Source organism: Periophthalmus magnuspinnatus, chromosome 7 (genome assembly GCF_009829125.3).
Source record: "Periophthalmus magnuspinnatus isolate fPerMag1 chromosome 7, fPerMag1.2.pri, whole genome shotgun sequence".
Lineage (NCBI taxonomy): Eukaryota > Metazoa > Chordata > Actinopteri > Gobiiformes > Gobiidae > Periophthalmus > Periophthalmus magnuspinnatus.
The window spans coordinates 3,279,620-3,301,786 of NC_047132.1; the positions used below are offsets into that span (position 1 = coordinate 3,279,620).

The 22,167-nt window shown below is 41.0% G+C and overlaps 1 protein-coding gene and 1 pseudogene across 1 annotated transcript; one reads left to right on the plus strand and one right to left on the minus strand.

Annotated features, from left to right (window-relative positions):
* Positions 1-5,374: 5,374 nt before the first annotated feature.
* Positions 5,375-15,272, plus strand: LOC117373796 (kinesin-like protein KIF23). Its single transcript, XM_055223183.1, is given in 14 exon segments — positions 5,375-5,392; positions 5,463-5,591; positions 6,461-6,566; positions 9,983-10,119; positions 10,211-10,326; positions 10,494-10,619; positions 10,621-10,641; positions 11,218-11,266; positions 12,307-12,409; positions 12,974-13,053; positions 13,249-13,277; positions 14,092-14,114; positions 14,478-14,596; positions 14,733-15,272. Coding segments are annotated over 14 exon segments (1,209 nt in total). The 3' UTR covers positions 14,886-15,272.
* Positions 15,273-18,711: 3,439 nt separating this feature from the next.
* LOC117373797 (tubulin alpha-1C chain-like) lies at positions 18,712-21,589 on the minus strand (annotated as a pseudogene).
* Between the last annotated feature and the right edge of the window lie 578 nt (positions 21,590-22,167).

Consider the following 22,167-nt stretch of genomic DNA (forward strand, 5'->3'; position numbering starts at 1 on the left):
TCAGGATTATATATATGTGTGTATGTGTGTGTGTGTGTGGGGGGGGGGGGGGGTGAATATGTATAAAGTTAATTTGGTTTATGAGTTTATTTGGTTTTATGGAGGTTTAAGAGTTTAAAAGAGTTAATGTTATTTTTAGACACCCCTCTTAAGTAACACTAGTTTTATCCAGTTACTGGGACAGTATAAAAGGCGCCTGAGACCAACACACAAGGTTCTGATGCTGGAAGAGACACTGCTCCTCAAATCTCCATTGCACAATACACTTGCACTTTGGTAAATTATTTAAATAAAAGAAAAAAAATGGTGGACCACGCCAGTGCTGCTGTCTTCTGTCTCACATCCTACCGCTAAAGGCCAGCCTACGTTATATCAACAAGAAGATCTTCATATTTCAAAGAAAATATTTTTGTTACACTATACGCTCTGTGTGTACAACTGTAGGGTTGCCAAATTATTTGTACATGTATTCTTATACTCCTGGTGAAGGTGTGAATCTACAACTTAAATATTGTTTTCATAAAGCTGCAGAGACCTCATTTAAAGGGCCCATGTCAGTTGTGTTTTGTTTCATAAACATGTTTAACACAAAAAGTGCATATTTAGGCTGAGTTCTTTTTTCAAACTGAAAACATTCTGTTCCACCTTGTGATGTAATGTGATTAATACAGGAAGTGCCCCACTGTGTTTTTAAACTTTATACACCTTCTCTAGAATCATTTGGATGATTTTAGCCCTAGAATTTCCAATCTCTACTGAACTAAAGGTAAAAGGTAGCTGTTAACTTGAAAACTAGCATTCCCGGGCGGGTCCCTCTCTTCGGGCACTAGATAGGTCATCACGGCTCTTATTGCCATAGTGGGATCTGGGTCAAACACACCCACCATGGCACCTGCAGCTTCCCGTTTACACTATAATCAACAAATGGATGAGTGGAAATGACTTGAAAATTAGGTATACAGGGTCTATTTGTTTGGACAGGTTGAACTCTAGGTTTACCCAGTGAAATACTCTTCTTATGATCGTACGCACGTAAATATAATAAAAACAAAATAGTAAAACAATCCAAATAATTCTATATATCAGACTGAATTATCCATAACTATTTTAAGTGAAAGCATTTTGGTTCTGAGGAAGTATTGGCTAAGGCGAGGCTATGCTAATGAAAGGATCTATTTTAAAAACTAAACTAAAGAAACCTATTTTCTTTCCCTTAAGTTAGGTTTTTGGAGATGCTTGCCGTTGGTTCCAAGACACTTTATCCAGGAAAACAGCAGGTAATGATGTATTTTTAATTTAAATGATTTTGGCCTATCAAGTGAGAAACTTTGAACTCTACTGTAGCCTTCATGTGCACAAACCATGTTGTTCAGGCTAATATGGTTTAACAAAACTGAGCGTTTCATCCTCTCCTGGTTATAGATGACGCAAAGACGCGCGCGTGGTGACGTCAGTGCGCACCTGCGTCCTCTTGTTGCCAAGCACGTGTTTCAAACACTCCCGTATCCCTGCAAATTTTGCAAACCTCAGCTGCGACAAAAATCAGCATTTGTTGACTTCATTTGACGATTTCTTCGGAAAGGAGACCTAACTTTGGACTCAGACTTCACCCAGACGTCTACTGACCGCCTCCTGACTCGGAATAGAGACGTTTGTGAGGAAAACAGGCGAGGTTTGCCACTTTTCATGTTCACGTTATGGGGTTTTACACAGAATACAACCAATATATCAAAATGGCATTTTAACAAAACCCAGATCAAGCTTACAGTGAGTTTATTCAAAGAAATGTGTGCCCTTCTGTGTTTGATTTCCTTTTCATACAAAATGAAAACGATTAGTCTGTGTGTACAGGCCACAGGCAGAGGCTGTAGTGCTCAGTAGTCAAATACAGCAGATAATAATACTGTATTTACTTGAGTAATATGTATGTTATGTATCTTTACAACAACTTGAGTAATTTAGTTTTAATGTAAAACGTACTTGGCCTACTCATAAGTTGAATTCATTTTTGGGCTAATCCATTCTCAGTGCAGTGGTTATAATGCACATGTACTGTTACCATGGCTACATATACTATTAGCTTGGTACATACACTTTTAGCTTGGTACATACACTTTTAGCTTGGTACATACACTGTTAGCTTGGTACATACACTGTTAGCTTGGTACATACACTGTTAGCTATCAGCGGATGAACGCACTTGGCTAATTTTGGGAGAGGGCCTGACCCCGTGAGTCACTGCTCTAATCCTCTTATCTATTCACTGTATGGTACTATTATTCCTGATTTATGTTTATTTATTATCCTGATCATATTTATTCCATTCTGGGGCATGTATCTGCGCCACTTTCACCTGGGCCTACTGGAGCAAAGAGCAGTAGTCTGGATGAAAGTGGACTAAAAGCAGTTAGTAGTGACAGTAATCCTGTGATAACTAAATGTAATCTTAGTTTGCTTAAAAAACAAAAACTGCTAAATCGTTATAGATCATATTTTACAGGCTGTTATAGATGACGCAATAGCACAACTCACTAATGAGCTGCATCTAAAATTTAATTTTCTTCTGTTGCTATATTTTTTTTATCACCCTTGCGTTTATATAGATTTAAAAGTGACAATATCTTAAACATATGTTTATTGTGCGCGTGACAAAACCAGTGCTCCGCTCGCGAGCGCTGTGAGGATGCGCTGAATGCAGTTTCTTTGCAGGTACTGGGTACCTCTGTGCATAAAAGCACTGTAACATGTCTTCACTCTGCAAATATAGTTGACTTAAAACATGACAAATTCACTATATTAGTTCAGGGTAACACATTAGAGTTAGATAAATAATCAAAATACTGTTGATCAAAATCACTGTTGATCTAGTACTGCAGACATGTTAGACACTGAGAGGCCAAAATAACTGGGTTAAGATAAACTACCAATGTATTATTTCAAAACATTCACATGCATTTGGGTTTATTAAAACATAACAAAACAGTATCTTCTAATTTAACATGTATGCAAAGAGCTCAACAATTGCTGTTTTGCCATGTGCGTTCAGCTTTTGGCATAAACTGAAATTTTAGAAACCAACGTGAGAAGCGTATTGGTCTCTACAGTTTTGTCATTTTGGCTCCTTCTGTTGGGTTTGCTGTATTGTTGTATGTGAGCCCTGTTTGTAGCATCAGTGTCTGACACAAATGTTTCTCTCCACAGATCTGTGTGAGACAAAGCCCAGCTCTGCTCCGGACGTCCAGACCTCCTGCACACGTCCTCACATCAGGAGCTAAGTCCTCACACACTCTTGCACACACAGACATACACATTTACACAAATACACACACACGCCTCCGCCTTGCCTACCCCCGCCGTGCCCCTCCTTGCTACCTTCGCTATGCCCCTACCCGCCACTTCCGCTATGACCCTCCCCGCTACCCCCGCCATGCCCCTTCCCACCGCTACGGCTACGCCCCTCCGTGCTGCTCGTGCTATGCGCCTCTCTACTCTTGCTAAGGCCCACGTTGCTCCACATGCTAAGATCCACCCTGCTCCTTCTGCGATGCCCCTCCCTGCTCATCTTGCTAAGCTGCTCCGTATTCGTCTTGCTAAGGCCCCCGTTGCTCCTCCTGCTAAGGTCCTCCCTGCTCATCGTGCTAAGGTCTTCTCTGCTCATTGTGCTAAGGTCTTCTCTGCTCATCGTGCTAAGGTCCTCCCTGCTCATTGTGCTAAGGTCTTCTCTGCTCATCGTGATATGGTCCTCTCTGCTCATTGTACTCTGCCCCTCCCTGCTGCTCAGGTGATCCGTATTCGTGTTGCTAAACTCCGTGTTGCTCCCCCTCCTGAGGTCTTCCCTGTTAGTCCTGCTATGCTCCTTCCCGCCGCTCCCGCCATGCCCACCCCGTCCGCTCCCGCCATGCCCACCCCTGCTGCCCCCGCCATGCTCCTCCCCGCTGCCCCTGCCATGCCTGTTCCTGCCACCCCTGCCATGCCCACCCCTATTGCCCCTGCCATGCCCTTCCCTGCTGCCCCCTCCATTCCCCTCCCTGCTCCTCCCGCTAAGACCCTCCGTATTCGTGTTGCTAAGGCCCGCCCTGTTCCTTATGCTAAACCCCGTGTTGCTCCTCCTGCTAAAGTCCTCCTTGCACCTCCCACTATGTCCCTTCCTGGTGCTCGTGCCATGCCCCTCCCCGCTACTCATGCTATGCCCCTCCCCACCACCACCGCCTTGCCCACCCCCTTCGCCCCCACCATGCCCCTCCCTGCTGCCCCCTCCATGCCCCTCCGTCCTCCTCCCGCTAAGCGACTCCGTATTCGTGTTGCTAAGGCCCGCCCTGTTCCTTATGCTAAACCCCGTGTTGCTCCTCCTGCTAAGGCCCTCTCTGCTCCTCCTGCTAAGGCTCTCCTTGCTCCCTTTGCTACGCTTGCGGCTGCTATTGCAGGGGCCCTCAGATCATCCATGTCCCGTTTTCTGTCATTTCTGACTCCACAGATACCAACTAACTATGACACTGTATCATAATATACATAAGTGTTTTGTTGTAAATAGTGTGGTTCTTGTGTTTTAGTGTGAAATAACAAAATTAAAAAAACTTAAAAAAAAACAACAATTAAGAAATCTGCCAAAATATGCCTGATGTTAAGTATAGTGCTGTGTGTATTAGTGATCATTCTGTGATTTCTGTTGTAAATAGCATGTAAATAGTGTGGTTCTTGTGTTTTAGTGTGAAGCAAGCAAACAAAAAAACATAAATAAAATGTTAGGGATCAGATATTGTGTTTTCTGCTCCCACTCTTCTCGTGTCTTGTGTTTGTTCCCACAGAGCTGGTGGTGACGAGGGCTCCTCCTGCAGAAGACCAGACCAACCAGCAGTAAACATATACATGCAGAAATAATATATTATGTAAGCTGTATAGTAGTAAAGAAAAAAGTGAAATAACACTATTAAATATTGTTTCAATTTTTTTTTTTTTTAAATCTTAGTATCCACCTGTCGACAGCACTGCAAAACCTTGTCCTCGTCAGTGAGCTTCATGATGAACTTAAATGAAATGGTTTTCACTTCATAGCTGTGCCGCATTAGGGTCAAGAAATGCCAAAAGTGCAAAAGAAATCAAAGCAAAGGGTGACTTAAAAAAAAATCTAAAACAAGTTTTGAAATATTTTGAGTTTATTTTTTGGTTTGCTACGTTCCACATGTGTCATTCATAGTGTTGATCCCTTCAATGAGAATCTACAGTGTACATAATCATGAAAGTAAAAAAAAACAAACTTAAATGAAAAAGTGTGTCCAAACGTTTGACTGGTAGTGTAGATATTGTGACTGTAACCCCACACTGTAGATAATCGACACGCCAAACTGCTTTGTTTTATGGGTTTTTGGATGTAAAAATGGTTGACACCTACAAAGTAATATGCTTTGGGCCCAATCAGATAAATATTTTGCCCTTTGTTGTTTTTCATCTGTTTGCTTATGAAGGTATACTGCCGGATCCGTCCTCTGGGACTGAATGAACAGGAATGCTGTGTTGAAATGATCAGTAACACCACCATTCAGCTGCATGCTCCAGACGGACTAAAGGCCAACTGTAATGGAGAATACAAAGAGGTAATGAGTAGGCTATAGTTGACTACAGACATGTCCCTGCAATTGATTACTTAGACTGAAAAGGGGCCGTGGCAAAAGGTCTTAAAGCCATTACATATATCTAAGACTACACTTGCAGAGGAGTTCATACAAAAGCTACCATTTACACGAAAAGTTTGTATTTGTATAAAAACGGATTCAACTTGCCAATCATGAGCTTAATCTGACTTTTTACATAAAAATACCACACAATACCAGATTTTGCCAACTCACTAACTTCTTTCTGTTAGTCGAATTTTGGCCGACTTAACCAGTGTTTCCCAACCAGACGTATGGGGATCCCTAGGGTACGTGAGCACTTCCCAGGAGGTACTTGGAATGATTTCAGATTTAAAATAAATAGCACAGTTTACATCCTTAAGAATATTTCTGTAGGATGTCTGTGTAATCCCTCATTCATCCAGGTCTGATCCATTGTAAAAGCCTGAAACTGGAGACAATCGCTGTTTACAGTTTCAGTGTAGGTAGCCCCTCCATTTAGATATAAGGCAGTGTCGACCAGCAATCTGACCAGAACTGAAGAGTTCTAAGCAGCAAAACGTCTTCACTCTCGTTTTGTCCAGTTGATAGATTTAACTTTGGCTTTTATTATTACTACTTCTGTAGGATTAATTTTATTAGTGAAACTCCAGTACTGTTAATATGGGGTACTCGATGTGGGACAACAGTTAGGGGGTGCTCAAGACAAAGGTGGGGAACTAGTGGACTAAGACACACTCGACTCATGAATCAAACGACTACAGGACTACAGCCCTAATAAATGGGTCAGAAATGAAGATGGACCAGGGGATTCGAGCTGTATCTAACATTCTGTCTTTTCTTCTTATTAGATGCAGTACTCCTTCAGTAAAGTATTTGGAGTTAATACCAGTCAAGTTGAACTGTTTGAGGATGTAGCCAAGCCTCTTGTCGATGACCTTATTCATAGAAAAAATGGTGAGTGTTCATTTTAAATATCAGAACTCAAATTCATTCAAATCAATCTAAATCTATACTGGATATAATTCAATTCAGTTCAATTCATTTATTTTTGTAACGCCCAAAATCACAACAACAGTTGGGCGTTCATGTTTTGGTTGATGGGGGAAACCGGAGTACCCGGAGGAAACCCATCCAGACACGGGGAGAAACATGAAAAACTCCACACAGAAAGGCCTGGCGACCCGGGGATCCAACCAAACCTTCTGCTGTGAGACATGAGCCACTCAGCCACCGTGCTGCCTACACACAAAAACAAAACAACAGGAAAAATCAGACAGAACAAGAAAAATCGGCCAGGCGAGGAGGAGGAAGACCAGACGAGGAGGAGGAGAGCCGGGCGAGGAGGAGGGCCAGGTGGGGAGGAGGAGAGTGTCCAGCTGTCATCGGGGCATCTGAAAGAGATACACTCCACAGGGGGAGTGGGACAGGGGACAACATGTGAATAGCATTGCTGATGAGAAAATAGGACAAAGCAGAGGATAGTGCTCAGGTTGCCATACTTCCCCCAGCTAGTTATCTCCTACTGCAGCCTGTCTTATCCCGGGTTTTAATGTCCCTAACTCCCTCACTATGTAACCTGGTCATATGCTATACCGAAGAGGAAGGTTTTAAGCCTGGTCTTAAATACAGAGACTGTGGGGGCCTGTTTAGCATCAGCAGGGAGTTGATTCCATAGCACAGGAGCTTGGTAACTGAATGCTCTCCCTCCCACTGTACTTTTGGACACTCTAGGAACCACTAATAGTCCTGCATTCTGAGAGCGGAGTGCTCTGTTTGGCTGGTACGGGACAATAGCATCTTGCAGATAGGATGGGGCCATACCGTTTAGGGCTTTGTATGTCAGGAGGAGGACTTTGAATTTGATTCTAAGCTCGACAGGAAGCCAGTGGAGATATTTTAATACAGGACTGATGTGGTCTCTTCTTTTAGTTCCTGTTAGGACTCTGGCCGCTGCATTTTGGACCAACTGGAGGCTCCTTATAGTACTTTTGGGGCAGGCGGTGAGCAGAGAATTACAGTAATCAAGTCTGGAAGTAACAAATGCATGGATGAGTTTTTCAGCATCGTTTTTAGGTAAAATATTTCTAATTTTAGTTATATTTCGCCGGTGAAAGTATGCGGTTTTACAAGCTAGGTTTATATGGGCTGTGAATGAGAGATTTTGATCAAATAGGACTCCAAGATTTTTTACAGTAGGGCTAGAAGCTATACTCACATTGTCAAGTGAGATTATCTGGTCCGACAGAGAATCTCTTTGACCTTTGGGACCAACGACAATGACCTCTGTTTTTTCAGGATTTAAGAGCAGGTAATTCAAGGTCATCCAGGTTTTGATGTCCTTCACACAGGCACTGAGTTTATCTATTTGATCAGTCTGATTTGGTTTCATTGATAAGTACAGCTGAGTGTCATCAGCATAGCAGTGAAAATTTATGCCATGTTTTCTGATAATGTTACCCAATGGCAACATATACAGAGTAAATAGGATTGGACCAAGCACAGATCCTTGTGGAACACCACAGGCTACTTTAGAACAGGGAGAGGTGCTCTGGTTTAAACTAACAAACTGGTACCTATCTGATAGATAGGATTTAAACCATTTGAGGGCGGTCCCTCTGATTCCAATGTCACATTCTAACCTCTGCAGTAGAATGTTGTGATCAATGGTGTCAAACGCTGCACTGAGGTGCAGTAGGACCAGGACTGAAGCCAGCCCGTTATCAGCAGCTAGTAGTAAGTCATTTGTTACTTTAAGCAGTGCAGTCTCTGTGCCGTGGTGAGCTCTGAATCCAGATTGAAATTTTTCAAATATATTATTGTCCTGCAGGTGGTGGCAGAGCTGTTTCACCACCACTCGTTCTAGAATTTTTGAGAGGAAGGGAAGATTAGAGATAGGTCTATAGTTGACTAGTTCATCAGGATTTAGATTAGGTTTTTTCAAAAGGGGTTTAATCACAGCATACTTAAAGGACTGAGGAACGTAGCCATTTCCTAACGACATATTTATTATGCTATGGATGGAATCTATTATTAGGGGGAGGGCTTCTTTGAGGAGTCTGATTGGAATAGGGTCGAGCATACAGGTTGATGGTTTGGACGACATGATGGCTGAGGTAATCTCCACCTCATCAACAGGAGTAAATTTATTTAATATTATTAGAGGATCTATGTGGGATATTGGTATTACAGACTGGATTAGCTCAGAGCTGATTTTAGGAGTAGCTTTGTTGATTTTGTTTCTAATGGTTGTAATTTTGTAATCGAAGAAGTGAAGAAAGTCATCACAACTAATGTTCGAGGGGATAAGAGACTCATTAGAAGTGTGGGAGTTTGTCAGCCTGGCTACAGTGCTGAACAGAAATCTGGGGTTATTTTTGTTTACTTCTATTAGATTTGAATAGTATCTAGTTCGGGCTTTCCGCAGAGTGGCCTTATAAGTGAGCAGGCAGAGCTTCCATGCCTTCAGAGACTGCTCAGAGCGCGAGCGGCGCCAAAGTTTCTCTGTGCGTCTTACATGTTGTTTGAGTGTCCTGAGCTGTAACGTGTACCAGCCGGAGGTCTTGGTTTAATGCTTTTCTGTTTTAGCGGAGCTACAACATCGAGAGCAAATTTTAAGGTGAGCATTGTTCTGTCAACCAATTGATCAGTGACAATTGGATTAAAATTATTGTCATTGTCACATGACATATCTTTCAGTAATGGCTCAATAATTTCTTTAAACTCTGTAACCGATTTATCTGATAATGTTATTTTCATTATAGTTTTTTTCTGTGGGACTGGATAGTCTTTTAGTATAAAAGGTAATTAAGAAATGGTCAGAGAGTATAGGGTTTTGAGGAAGGACAATTAGATCATTAATCTCAATACCGTAGGTTAGAACGAGATCTAGAGTGTGATTGTGACAGTCGGCTTATTCACACTCTGGGTGAAACCGATCCCATCCAGGAGTGCGCCAAAAGCATTACTGAGGCAATCACTGCCGTTATCTAGATGTATGTTGAAATCTCCAACTATAACAATCCTATATAATCCTATATAAGAGCAACACTGTCAACTAATAACTCAAATATGACATTATTTTGGTATATGTAGTTTTCAAATGTTATGAATTACCGTATTTTTCAGACTATACGTTGCTTCGGAGTATAAGTCTCACCAGCAAAAAAATGCATAATAATGAAGAAAAAATTTTTGCATTGGACTACCATTTTTTGGGGAAATTTATTTTACAAAATCCAAGATCAAGAACAGACATTTTATCTTTAAAGCCAAGTTATAATAACAATAGAACTATGAAAAAAGTGCGACTTGTGGTCTGGAAAATACGGTAGTTGCAATGTAACAAAAATCTTTGTACATACATCTTGTAGGTCTGCTGTTCACGTATGGTGTCACTGGAAGTGGTAAGACATTCACCATGACTGGCTCACCTGGAGAAAGTGGACTCCTCCCTCGCTCCCTGGATATGCTTTTTAACAGCATCAGCCCCTTTCAGGCCAAAAGACTTGTATGATTCTTATACAATACAGAGCAGTTTTCAAGACTTTTAATACATTATAGTACAAACATTAAAACAATTGTAAATGATTACTTGTTAGGTGTTCAAACCAGATGATAAAAATGGGATGGAGATCCAGAACACTGTGGAGGTTCTCTTGGAAAGGCAAAAGCGTGATAGCCAGCAGCCAAATGCGCCCATGACTCCCTCCTCAAGGTAAACAATATTTATTTAAGCTATTATATTAAGTAATTGATTCTTGGTCATATTTCAAATATGCACTGTGGACAGAGAGACATTTGAGAGGGCACTGAAAAGAGTCTTAATTCCCAGTATGGTTGAAATTGGTTTAATTGGAACCCTTCCTATCCATGTGTTTGTAGGCAGAAGGCAGACCCTAACGTTGCAGACATGATCAGTGCCAAGATGGATGAATACAGCTGTTACAGTGTCTTTGTGTCATACATCGAAATCTATAACAATGAGATCTATGACCTGCTGGAGGAGTCTGATTGACCCAATCAGACCAAAGTAAGATTCTACAGTGTGTTCTCCACTAAGGTTATTTATGTGGAAAGACACTAAACGGTGTCTATGTGGAAAAGACACTAAACGGTGTCTTTCCACATGTTCATCTGGATTTTTTTCTTAATATAAAAACATTCTTTAAAAGGGCTCTGCATAACTTGTGATAGAGGATCTGCCACCTTTTCTCTCCATGGAGACAGTGTTCTACAATATGACATTCAACCGTTCCATCTCCATAGAAACAAGCCGTTGATGCCACAGGCCTGGCAATAGTGCACATCTGTGGAGAGCCAACCCCCCTCGCAATAAGAGTGCATGTTTTTTTGTTTTGTTTTTTCAATCATGAAAAAAAGGATTAATTCAAGATATACAAGTTGTTTAACACCATATTGTGGAACATTCGATGTCATGTGATAATATCTCAATAAGACAAGTAGGTGATGAACTCCCTACCTGAAAAGTTGCATTGTGTACCTATTAACAACTGAATTTGTATTTAAACTACTCCATATATTCCATCACTACCTTGACCTTCTAGTTCCATTTAAAGAATTCACTCTTGCACCTTGTTTTTGTCAGGTGGCTTGATGGTGAAACTCCTGTGCGAAACAAAGAGTTCATGTATGTGGTACACGACACTTTTTGCAGCCTAAACATGGCTATAGCTGCTCTCCCATAGTCCATCCACCCCATGAATCTTAACCCTAAACCTGCATGTAGCTCCTCACTAATTGGCTTAACTGAGATGCTTTGGTGGCTGTCTATGTGATAGGTTCACAACCTATATTAGAGTTCAAAAGAGAAGAGAAGACAAGAGAGATTATTTTGTCTCAATATTGAGGAGAAAGAGCGGAGAGGCAAAAAACCCCAGTTACAAACCACCACCCTCTCTGGGGCCCAAACCGTCTTTCACCTCTTTTATTAAAGTTAGGGAACCCTAGTTACATACACATCTGAAGGGGGGGAGGGGCAAGCAGTGTAAAAACATATGACAAAATTCACAGAGAAATATATTTTGTTTTTGCATTTCCAGAAGGTCACTCTTTCCACAAAACATCCTCCCATGATGTTTCTGTTTCAGTTTCACAGTGACCTTCTTCCCGTGGGATCCTGCACTTTCAAAAGACATTTTCTGCAAGACTCAAGAACAAACATTAGTGCAGATTACATAGTTTACATAATTGAATATAATGACTAAATAAAGTAGTGAACTGACTATAACTAATAGTAATGACTAAATAAAGAGTGAACATTACATTACAGTACCTTTAAAATGAACAGTGAGATAACATAATATAACTTGAATATATATTTTGAATCCATCACTATGCAATCTATCATAAGTGATACTTCCTCCAATATGTCCTTCATCTGTATGTGACCGGCTTAAGCTGAACTAGGTCCTGCGCGTGTGTGTTACTGTTGATTACTCTCATTTGTGTTTCCCTGTGTGTTTTGTGTGTATACCGTACATTTTGGACTATAAGCTGTGACTTTTTTCCCACACTTTGAACCTTGCGGCCTATACAACGGTGCTGCTAATTTATAGATTTTTACTGGCTGACAGTCACTGGAGGGCACTCTGCTAGTGATTGAACATACAGGTATGTTCATGGTGTGTTTTTGCTATGGTACTCTGGGATGTTGATGCCGATGCTTCATTCACAGGACAGAAACCAGGCGAGTGTGAGCAAGTTGTTTCTGGTAGACCTGGGAGGAAGTGAGCGCACCAAGAGGACTGGAGCCACAGGCAGCCGCCTCAGGGAAGCATGTATGGTTCACTCTACAACTCGCTTTATGTGTGATACATGGCGCTTGTGAGGTCAGAAAATCCTCCTGTGTCAATCTCTGATAAAATGAAGCAACCATGGACAATCTTCTGTCCCGGAAGTAGAATGAGAGATATAGTAGTTGGCCAGATAAAAAGTGCTTTGTTTTTCAGATTTAGTAATCAGTGTTATCTATTGGACATTTTTAAATGGTTCTTTTGAAGTGGGTGCCTCATAGAAGGAAATTACGTGTTACTGCGCTCCTATAACTTTGCCGTATTTATCGGTTTAGTCAAATTATTCTGTCTTGATTTGAACGATTTTAGGAGGACTTTTGCCTGTTCAAAATGAATATCCAAAGTGAAAATCTAGAAATGTTGAGATAGGCTCCAGTGGGGTAAGGGCTCAAGAGAGACACAGACTAAATGTGCACAGATACTACAAAAGAGGTCAAGGCTGCATTGGAACATAACTAGACTCATAAACTTTATAAACCTTTTAAACTTTGCGTAGTATTGAAGCATTTTAGCCACATATGGGTTTCAAAAATGTCTATATCTCTTCAGGCAATATTAACCAGTCTCTGATGACTTTGAGGAGCTGTATGGAGGTGCTGCGAGAGAACCAGATGTGCGGCACTAATAAGGTTAGACAAGAGGGTATTTCTTTTGTCATGTTCATATTGTCTAATGTTTAAATGATGCTTGTATTTGTAGAGGCCGGAAAACCAGACACCCCTTTAAAATTTTATTTTACAAGTCATGTGGTTCCATTATCTATTTCAAGTTAAAAAGTGTATTTCCTTCAGTGGCCAGTAGATGGCGAATATCGCGCAGTGTAGCAGAAAGTAGACTTGAGCACTGCAGAGGAAGAATCAATCCTCTCTGAAATAAATGCAGCTCAAAACGTGCTCTCTGTCTACTTTTCTGCTTACAGGTTTGTAACACCAGGATTATTAGTTTTATGTCAAGTATCAGAGTGTGGGAGGTCGAAGGTTGAACTGAGTGTCGTGGTAGGTGTGGAACAAAAGTTAGAGAGGTTTTGGAGCACATTGTGGCGGTGCTGGGCTATCCTGTGGAGCTAAGGGTCATGTGTAGAAGTGCAGCGTGGGTCAAATTAGGTCAAACAGTTAAGGACACGCTGGAGTTATGTGATTTGTGACAATTGTGAAACATTCTTTTTATGGGTTATGTGGCATTGAGTGTACATTTTGAGTTTGTGGCCAGGTACCTGAAGGGCTGTGGCAGAGGTGTGTTAAGCACATGGTCATGTTGGGCGGGAAGACACCGGCGCCATCTTGTGGACACTTGCGGGATTGTCAATTTGTGAAACTGGGTGAATTGGCTAAACATGTCATGGGTTATTGTTAGAAAGGTTCAAATGAGTTAAAGATGAAAACATGAATCAATTTTTTTGTAAAATTGGTGTTAATAAAATGTGTGTTCACTGTTGTCAATGTGTGTAAATATCAATGTTATATATATGGATTGTCATGTGATGTGCAGAGGAAGAATTAATCCTCTCTGAAATAAATGCAGCTCAAAACGTGCTCTCTGTCTACTCTTCTGCTTACAGGCTTATTTCAGCGAGGCATATGTCCTCTGAACCGCTGGTCAGAGGAGCAACATATTTCAGATGGTGCCTTACAGAAACAGCAAATTAACCCATCTTTTTAAAAAGATGTGGCTTTCGAAGTCCTCTGGAAAGGTATTGTTTTCTCAGCCAGCACCACATGAACAGGCTGTGTTAATATATTATCTATTAGTCTTTATGAGGGCATAAACCTATTGGGGTCTACAATTCTTGTATTAGTTTAGCAGTTTTTATTACTGTGTTACTGACTCCCAATACAGACTTGTGTAAATCGTGCACTGTGAAGTCTTGATTTATAAATAAACTGCAAATCTAATGGCAATAATAACTTTTCAGAAAATTTATAAAATTGTGCAGGACTACTTGTTGCACTATCAGATGATTGTAAAAAAAAAAACAAGTTATGTCATAAAAAGTTTCTTTTAATTTAGGATACAGAAGTGTTTGAATACTAACATTTCATTGTGCTGATTTCAGGTCAAAAAAGGACAATCGCCAACACTCCACTGAACCCTGAGTCGAGTCGCTCCCACGGCATTTTCACCCTAAAGCTGGCCCAAGCGCCTCTGGATGCAGGCAGAGACCACATACTGCAGGTGTCACGCTGCTCTTTTGTTCTGTATGGAGCCTCTTTAGGCCGGTGTTATGTGTGTTAGGCCTGTCTTATTCTGTGTTATGATTGTGTTTTTGCTATGGTACTCTGGGATGTTGATCCCGATGCTTCATTCACAGGACAGAAACCAGGCGAGTGTGAGCAAGTTGTTTCTGGTAGACCTAGCAGGAAGTGAGCGCACCAAGAGGACCGGAGCCACAGGCAGCCGCCTCAGGGAAGCATGTATGGTTCACTCTACAACTCGCTTTATATGTGATAAATGGCGCTTGTGAGGTCAGAAAATCCTCTTGTGTCAACCTCTGATAAAATGAAGCAACCATGGACAATCTTCTGTCCCGGAAGTAGAATGAGAGATATAGTAGTTGGCCAGATAAAAAGTGCTTTGTTCTTTTTATGGGTTATGTGGCATAGAGTGTACATTTTGAGTTTGTGGCCAGGTACCTGAAGGGCTGTGGCAGAGGTATGTTAAGCACATGGTCATGTTGGGCGGGAAGACACCGGCGCCATCTTGTGGACACTTGCGGGATTGTCAATTTGTGAAACTGGGTGAATTGGCTAAACATGTCATGGGTTATTGTTAGAAAGGTTCAAATGAGTTAAAGATGAAAACATGAATCAATTTTTTTGTAAAATTGGTGTTAAAAAAATGTGTGTTCACTGTTGTCAATGTGTGTAAATATCAATGTTATATATATGGATTGTCATGTGATGTGCAGAGGAAGAATTAATCCTCTCTGAAATAAATGCAGCTCAAAACGTGCTCTCTGTCTACTCTTCTGCTTACAGGCTTATTTCAGCGAGGCATATGCCCTCTGAACCGCTGGTCAGAGGAGCAACATATTTCAGATGGTGCCTTACAGAAACTCCAAATTAACACATCTGTTTAAAAACTACTTTGGAGGGGGGGGGGGGGGCACAATTCAAATGGTGGTCTGTGTCAACCCAAAGGAAGTCGACTACGTGGAGAGCAAGGTAAAAACAGCTCTAGAACAACACTGCTCACTCCCACTCGGAGGTGCTCACGGTAAAATCTCATACACAACAGGAACTTAAGGAGGAAGCATTATGCAAAATCTTTTTTTTTTCCATCTACCAAGTTATAATCTTGTTCCCTTGTCAAAAACATACCTGAAGAGGTTTTAGATGTCATCCATGCATGTTTGAGCATTTTGGTGCTCTCCCATGCCCCATTTAAACCCTCTTTACAGTTAGATGTAAGATTTTGTTCAAGGCTCCACCCACAACCCTACATCACCCATGCTCCCACCCGACAATTCTCCATAAATATACAAAAACGTGATACAAAACTGTACACAACAACTTTACAAACCATGAAAGAACCATGAAAAAAAAAAAGTATTTTGTAATATCACAAACATGCTTTACAGCCATGTGTTAGTAGTACTCAGAAGATGCTCAGAAGAAGTTACGGGATGGCTTTTGCACTGTTAAAACTGCTGGAGACCTGATGGGATTTTACTATTCATAACTGTCTGAGCCCAAGAAAGCACAGTTTGAATTTTCCCCAGAGACTACCTTGTAAGTGGGATTGAAGGTCCTATATTACAGATAAATTTACTCATGAGCTTTTAGCCATGTTATACTGCTGTTACCTCCTCAAAAACATAACTTTAGTTGTGTTTAGTTTCATTCACACAAGTTTGAGTAACCCTCTGTTCCACCTTCTTATGTCATTAAGTGGTAGTTTTAATGTTAACTATTTGTAGCATAAATTGAATTGCTATATACTGCATATGAACACAATATGCAGGGTTCTTGTTATAAACGTGTGAATGAAAGAAAATGCAACTGTGTATTTGATGAGGATACAACATAACAGATACAAAAATTAGCATAATATAGGCCCTTCACACGGTAAATAAAGCAAAGTACAACCTTGTTTTAAATGTGGGAGCCAGTAACCTTAATCGTCACTCAAAAGCTCACAGTCCATTTTGAACGTGAAGTCATGATTTAGAAATGTGAAACTTTGTGTGGTGCAGTTGGTGATGCAATTCGCCAAGATGACCGAGGAGGTGGAGGTGGCGCGACCTACTGACCGGACCATCTGTGGAGGAGGAAGGGCCGCTGCTACTGGTAATGCCACAACTCACACACATTTGCACCACACATTGAGCATTCTGTGTGCTGTCATGATACTAAAATGTAAAAATCTATTTTGATACTAAGGAATAGACTTGATGCTGAATGCTGATTCTGATACCATAGTAAAAAAGCACTATTTAGACCAGGGGTCACCAACATTTTTGAAACTGAGAGCTACTTCATGGGCACTGAGTCATACGAAGGGCTACCAGTGTGATACGCTCTTCTGAAATAACAAATTTGCTCAAGCATAAAAAACTGTCATATGCACTTTAACACCCAGTCTAAAAGAAGCTTACAGTAGCACTCTGACACTGACCCTGATGCCTGTCTCCAGTTCCAATTTCGTTTAAGTTGTTTTATTGATTCAGTTTTCCATGGTGCCGCAGGTTTGGAGGGGGCCTTGCTTAATTTAAGAGGAGCAACTGTATCTAAAGTGGATTGAAGTTTGCTGTTAAAATCATCAACAATAAAATCACAGGAGGCAGGTAAAACAATTGGAGGAGTGTTCTCTAAAATTTGAATAAAATTTGCGGCCTCTTCAGGGGTAAGATGACGCTTCCTCACAGTTCTCACAGAGGTCTCCCGGTGAATAAAACCAGTAATATTAAAAAACACACAGAAATGATCTGACACAGCCAGGTCAACAACAGAGGACACACTCGCAGACAGGCCATGAGTGATGACCAAGTCCAGAGTGTGTCCTCTGTTGTGAGTTGGCTGTCACATGCTGGGTAAAATCCATGTAATTAAGAACATTTAAAAATTCGCTTGCAACAGGGTCTAAAATATCTACATGTAAATTAAAATCACCAGTTAAAATAATCATATTGTAAGAATTATGTAGAATTGATAAAAATTCCGAAAATTCATTGATAAAAATACTGCACTTTTTTGGTGGTCTGTAAATTGTTACTGCTAAAATTTGTGGGTTATTAAAAACAACTGCGTGGTATTCGAAACTTGTAAAATGATTAAATAAAATAGGTTTGGTGGCCAGAGTACTTGAACATATAGAAGCAGTGCCACCTCCCCTTTTACTACCCCTAATTGAAAAAGCATAGTTAAAATCAGAGGGGGAGGCCTCATTGAGAACAACCGGTCCGTCTCCACCCAACCAAGTTTCCGTTAAAAAGAGACAGTCAAGTTTGTGGTCTAAAATTAAGTCATTGACAATAAAAGCTTTGTTCAGCAGAGAGCGGACATTTAAAAGTGCCATGTTTATTGTTGAAGGAGGATGAGTAGGAGGAATCTTTGATAAATTAATTTTGGTGAGCTGTGATAAATTATTGATGTTAACTGTACGATTGTAAGAGTTTTTGTGAATAGGCCGCTCTCTGCTGAAAATTACCGGGATATGATGTGATGATTCTATTGATGGCGTGGACGATGGTGATGGGGTTTCTGGAGAAAACCGTCATGTAGATTCTATTGTGAGCTGTATGTTCTGGGAAAAAAGAAATGAATCATGGAGATTTGGATGAAGAAGGTGGTGGTGCAGAAGGATTTGAGCCAGATGCGAAGTTGTCTTAAGCGGCTGAATTTGATGTCTCCAAAGCGAGGTGGGGTGAGTGGGCCGGAGATTATGCATTTTTTATTTAGACTATGGATGGTGGAGATGAGAGTTAAGAAGTGGTCCTTAAGTGTTTCTGACTGCTGCAAACGGAGATCATTAGTTCCAACATGAATCACAACTGTGTTAACTGTGGCATGCTGACGTAGGATGTTGGGGGCGGAGTTTGTGATGTCCTGGACGAGGGTACCTGGGTGACAAGACGTGTAGCCATTTTTCACCCTCACGTGTCTGACCAAGGAGGAGCCCAGTATCAGAACGGAGGGACCTGAGGGACCTGGCCGCGGCGCTGAGGCTGGAGCCGCTGGTGGAGCCTGTGCTAGGTCTCTCTGTGGCGCTGTGGAAACACCCGCTGGAGCAGAGCTACTAAACATTTTCACAAACAGAACATGGGACAGTTTTTCACATTTTAAAACAAGTTAATATTCCTCGCCCTCTTCTTCTCCCTCCATGGAATCAGCACCCACTTCTTCATAATCCTTCTCTAGAGCAGCCATGTCCTCTCTGGCCTCAGAGAACTCTCCCTCCTCCATCCCTTCTCCTACGTACCAGTGTACAAAGGCACGCTTGGCGTACATCAGATCAAACTTGTGGTCGAGCCGAGCCCAGGCCTCAGCGATGGCCGTGGTGTTGCTCATCATGCACACGGCCCTCTGCACTCTGGCCAGGTCTCTTCCAGGGACCACAGTGGGAGGTTGGAAGTTGATGCCCACCTTGAAACCTGTGGGACACCAGTCTACAAACTGGATAGGTCTTAATGGAGGCAATAGCGGAGTTGACATCTTTGGGAACCACAGCCCCACGGTAAAGCAGGCAGCAGGCCATGTACTTGCCGTGGCGAGGGTCACATTTGACCATCTGGTTGGCAGGCTCAAAGCAGGCGTTGGTTATTTCAGCCACTGTCAGTTGCTCATGAAAAGCCTTCTCAGCAGAGATGATTGGGGCATAGGTGGCCAAAGGGAAATGAATCCGAGGATATGGCACTAAGTTGGTCTGAAACTCGGTGAGATCTACATTGAGAGCACCATCAAAGTGAAGAGAAGCTGTAATGGAGGACACAATCTGACTCATGAGCCTGTTCAAATTGGTGTAGGTTGGGCGCTCAATATCAAGGTTTCTGCAGCAGATGTCATAGATGGCTTCATTATCGACCATGAAGGCACAGTCTGAATGCTCCAGGGTGCTGTGGGTGGTCAGGATGGAGTTGTAGGGCTCCACCACAGCAGTGGACAGTTGCGGAGAAGGGTAGATGGAGAACTCCATAGTCGACAGAAAGACGCTCCATCAGCAAAGACGTAAAGCCAGAGCCAGTTCCACCGCCAAAGCTGCGGAACACCAGGAAGCCTTGGAGACCAGTGCACTGGTCAGCCTAATGACAGATAGGAGATATAACATCATACATTTAACAACCATAACGTATGACCAAAACATAAAACACAGTATACAGTGAATAAAAATTTACCCACCAGTTTTCGGGTTCTATCCAATACAAGATCAATCATTTCTTTTCCAACTGTGTAATGCCCACGAGCATAGTTGTTAGCAGCATCTTCCTTTCCAGTGATGAGTTGCTCAGGGTGGAATAGCTGACGATAGGTTCCGGTACGCACCTCATCTACAAATACATTAGATGCGAAATGGCAGTAGTCATTTTAGTAATAACCCAAGTACCAACAACTGACTTAAAAAGTGCTTTAAAATCTGACTTTACCTATTACAGTTGGCTCCAGGTCCACAAACACGGTTCTGGGCACATATTTTCCCGCTCCCGTTTCACTGAAAAAGGTGTTGAAAGAGTCGTCTCCTCCTCCCACAGTCTTTTCACTGGGCAGCTGTCCGTCAGGTTGAATGCCATGTTCCAGACAATAAAGCTCCCAGCAAGAGTTTCCAATCTGACCACCAGCCTGCCCCACGTGGATGGAGATACACTCACGCTGAAACACAGATCATACAAAATGTGAAATACTGTTGGAGGCAGCTAGAAACATATTTACAGCGTGTTTCAATTCTAATAAAATAGTAATAAAAGTAACACTGTGCTTAGCTAGTAAAGGCAGTGATGTTAGCAGTTAGCACTAATATCACATCACAAGTATTATAAAAATACTGATAACTCTTGACCGAAGTTTATAAATCGTTGCATTTGTGTCATTATTATAAAAGGTTATAACTTTGAAGGCAGTGTATTGTTGATGCAATCACAAATACAAAGCTTTAACTGTTGCTAGGGGCAACGGTACAAATGGCCTCAGGCCATAAAAAGCAGGAAAATACATAAAAGTTCATCAAATCTGAGTTTGTGTGGTTATTTAATCATTGTCTAGTGCAAACTCAAAATTACCCCCAAAAATACTACATACACCCTAACACCTCACACATGATCATTATTTAGCACAAAGACACAAAACATCTGAACTAAACTTAGCTAACGCCAGTTAATCGAATTCAATGGACGTTTAAAAAAAAATAAACAAAAAAAGATGAATACACAATGAAATGCCAAAAAGCAAAGAAAAAAACGTACCATGACTGACGGTTTTGATGAATTTGACAGTAGCTAATAAACACTGGGATTGTCCAGAGTCTTGTGGCCGCAGTCTGACGGTTTGAGGCGGGAGTTGTGTTTCCAGGTTAACGGCCCAATGTGCCTCCAAAAGGCGCCAAAAATATAGTAATATTTTTTTCAGTTAAATTATATATATTTTTGTAAAAAAAAAAAACATTTCCGTAGGCCTAATAATCTATTGTGGCCTACTAAATCTGTCCTGCTTCTCCTATACTCTTTTTTGGTCTTGTTTAATTATTCATAAACCATATAATCCTATACAAGCCTATTGAAAATAAAATAAAAAAATAAATGTAACTGCTACGTTTTACTTTTTATGTGTTTTCATTTGTATTATAATATTTTGATGTAATTTTGTCAATTGTCACTAGAGGGCGCAGTAGCGCAGCGTAAGGTCTGTGTACACACGGAGTAAGGCTCGTCAGAATGAGAAAAGTGACATGATTTAAAGCAGATAATTAAGTTGAAGTTTAAAGATATATTCCTCTCGGTGCACAGCCAACGAGGTTAGTTTTTGTCTGTTTTATTTTCAGGAAGTAAATTGTCGAATGTACTTTATTTTTTATTAAGTTAATTATTGTTTTCTCTGTGTGTTTCTTTAGTTTTCACGGGTGTATTTATTTGGATTCATGTGCAAGATGGAGTCTAAATTCATCAGTAGAGGAAACCATCTGTGTCTGTAGTGCCTGGAGGATTTACAATAAGGCTATATGTTTGTCCACCTTATCCATGTTTGGTCACTCTCTTATTTAAGCATCCTTGTCCATAAAATCCATCCATGTCCATCAAATGCTTTATTATTATTATTATTATTATTATTATTATTATTATTATTATATTGTTTATATAGAAGATTTAAGTGAGGTTTTGCATGAGTAAAATAAAACTAAAATAAGTTATTGTTGTTTTTGTTTTTGTTTTTTTTTAGCAATTTCCCTTCTTGAATGTGTGCCTGGTGACTGTGTAATAGGAATGATTGCCATCTCTTGATATCATTGGGATAGGAGGAAGAACTGCAATCTTTTCCAAATGATAACGAGAAAATATAGCCAGGCCAGTGGAGCCTCATGAAGTGAAACCAGTCTGTTTTTTGACAAGAAATCCAGTGCATTCGTACTATAAGTAAAAATGGTTGAGTTTCTTGTCATATATTTTCTACCTGATGAGAATATTAAGACAGATTTTACATTTCACATTTTTGTATCTATTTAATATGTGATTTTAAATGTAGTTCCTGAGTTCCAGAGGGTGGGGCAGTTGCAGAGAAGGCCCAATCCCCCTGGTCTCAAAAAAAATTTGAGTTTTGAAA